Genomic DNA, 1,940 nt, shown 5'->3' on the forward strand with positions numbered 1-1,940 from the left:
ACGGCTGGTATCAACACCGTCTGCTCTGCAGCGGCTCGACATCCAACCAAGAAGAGCGAGGCAATATCTTCGTATAGAGTGGCACACGTCTACGGGAAAGCCTCCACAGAACGCTCGCTCCATCTCAGGACAGCCAGCCGCGATGGCGCGATTATCACTAATTCTTTCGACTGGAACTTGAATGATCCTTACGCGAGGTCTGCCGAGCGCGGTATCCCCAGGCCAGACTCACCAACCATATGAGGGTATCGTGGTTGCTGTAGTTGTATCGCCGGATCTCCTTATGATAGACACGCATCGAGGCGCGCCATGAAGAGTAAGACAAAAGCAAGTGGTTGGCGGAAGGCTGTTCTATGGGCCCGTATATGAAAATGCAAAGTTCTCGTGCGGATCGCAGACTCGTCAACATGTGAATTCTGACACTAGCAACTTCATGCACGACTGTGGTGATAAAGGAAGATGTTTATAAATCGTTGAATCCTGTCTGGCTTCTCGAAGGCTCATAGCCTGGTCCGCCAGGCTCATGATGCATCACATACACACCGATTTAGAACTTATCCGTACGATCCGTGGTGGACATATAAATGATACTGTATTAGATTTTCTGGCTAGTCAATTTGTATGTGTGCCAGCACGAGCTTATACGTCATCTTCTGTGCCTTCCGCTCATCTTTTCTAGTCTCGGGCTGTCGCCATGCGATGCATTGTTTGATTGTATCTTTGAATTATACGATAGAGTACAGCACATAATGTACATATGCTGCCTAGATTAGTTCTTCCTTTTCAAAATGGCCGGTGCAAACACCATGAGTGCGGATATATGAGCTTGGTTAGGCAATGTCAGCAGCCGTGTAACTCACATCAGACGGCAAAAAGTCCGAGTTATGCCTCTTCCGCTTTCGTCGACGGCTCCAATCAAAGTCCCTCTCGCCTCCAAATGATGGCGAGCTTCTTCGCGCCGTATGGTCAGAAACCAAAAGCTCATCATTGTGGTGCTTCAAGTGGACTCTTTTGTCTACGCTCTGTCCGTTCAGCAAGAAAGTACGTATAATTGTCTGGCACATGCAATTGGTCCTAGATCAATGGGTATGGCTTCCTGTTCTACCTCTCGGATGGCTGTCGAATCCCGTTATTCGGGCTACCCGCGTCCAAACTTACGTGCCAATATCCGTAAGTGGTGACTCCACGTTCTTCCCGCTAGCAGATGCATCAAAAGCCGATTTTGGCTGCCGTCGCAAAAAAGTTGCGACAAAGTTTAGAAAACGAGCAATCACAGAATAGACTCAGATGCGGCTCCACTGCCACCTGGTGCCTAACGCATTCATGCGGTATGCTTGCTTGAAAAGGGATGCATTGGGCAGAGTAGAACGACAAGAAGATGATGAGTCAGACTCATTGTTTACTTTATGGTACGTCAACAATACGGTACTGTCGCAGCCCGTACCCAAAAAATCATGGCTTCTCGTCAGCAGCAGCCAAAGAAAAGGGATAGAACCAACGAGAACTGCGATAAAGCGGTCAAAAACATCATGTGGCGTTGTGAGCAGATACGACGACGGTACGGGGCCGATGTGTGTGTCCAAGTCCGCTTCAAAAGCAGGTTCTATGAATACACGTCTTCCAATGAGCACAATTTCCCTAAATCTCGCGCTGAGTTGGTAAGTTCAATCACATCATAGCCCTTCAAGGCTACCTTTAAGGCTAAGGTTTGGGAGAAAACGATCTACCCGGTTCCTGTGACAAAATCGCCACTGGACTATGCGGAAAGAAGATCTCGATGCGACGTCAAAGGTCAATCTGGCGTGGGTAGCGGTTGAGTGCGACAATGTAGCTGTTCGGCGGAGGATCGTAGTTGCAATGATGCTCATTTTTCTTGTATATCTACTGTATTGCCCGAATTGGTGCGTATACTTGGTGTGTCGCTCTCCTCGTGTCCCCTG

The 1,940-nt window shown here is 48.5% G+C and overlaps 2 protein-coding genes across 2 annotated transcripts; both read left to right on the forward strand.

Moving 5' to 3' along the window:
• On the forward strand, positions 1–243 carry CTAM01_17253 (uncharacterized protein; the record flags this gene model as incomplete). The annotated part of the gene is made up of 1 exon (XM_060533240.1): positions 1–243. A coding segment is annotated over one exon (243 nt), but the record flags the coding sequence as incomplete, so codon positions are not given.
• Positions 244–962: 719 nt separating this feature from the next.
• CTAM01_17254 (uncharacterized protein) lies at positions 963–1,817 on the forward strand (the record flags this gene model as incomplete). Its single annotated transcript, XM_060533241.1, has 3 exons — positions 963–1,170; positions 1,438–1,658; positions 1,689–1,817. 3 exons carry the CDS (start codon positions 963–965, stop codon positions 1,815–1,817), a joined length of 558 nt encoding a protein of 185 aa, XP_060372182.1.
• Positions 1,818–1,940: the final 123 nt, after the last annotated feature.

The sequence above is a fragment of the Colletotrichum tamarilloi genome (assembly GCF_030869305.1).
Source record: "Colletotrichum tamarilloi strain Tom-12 chromosome Unknown Scaffold_446.1, whole genome shotgun sequence".
NCBI lineage: Eukaryota > Fungi > Ascomycota > Sordariomycetes > Glomerellales > Glomerellaceae > Colletotrichum > Colletotrichum tamarilloi.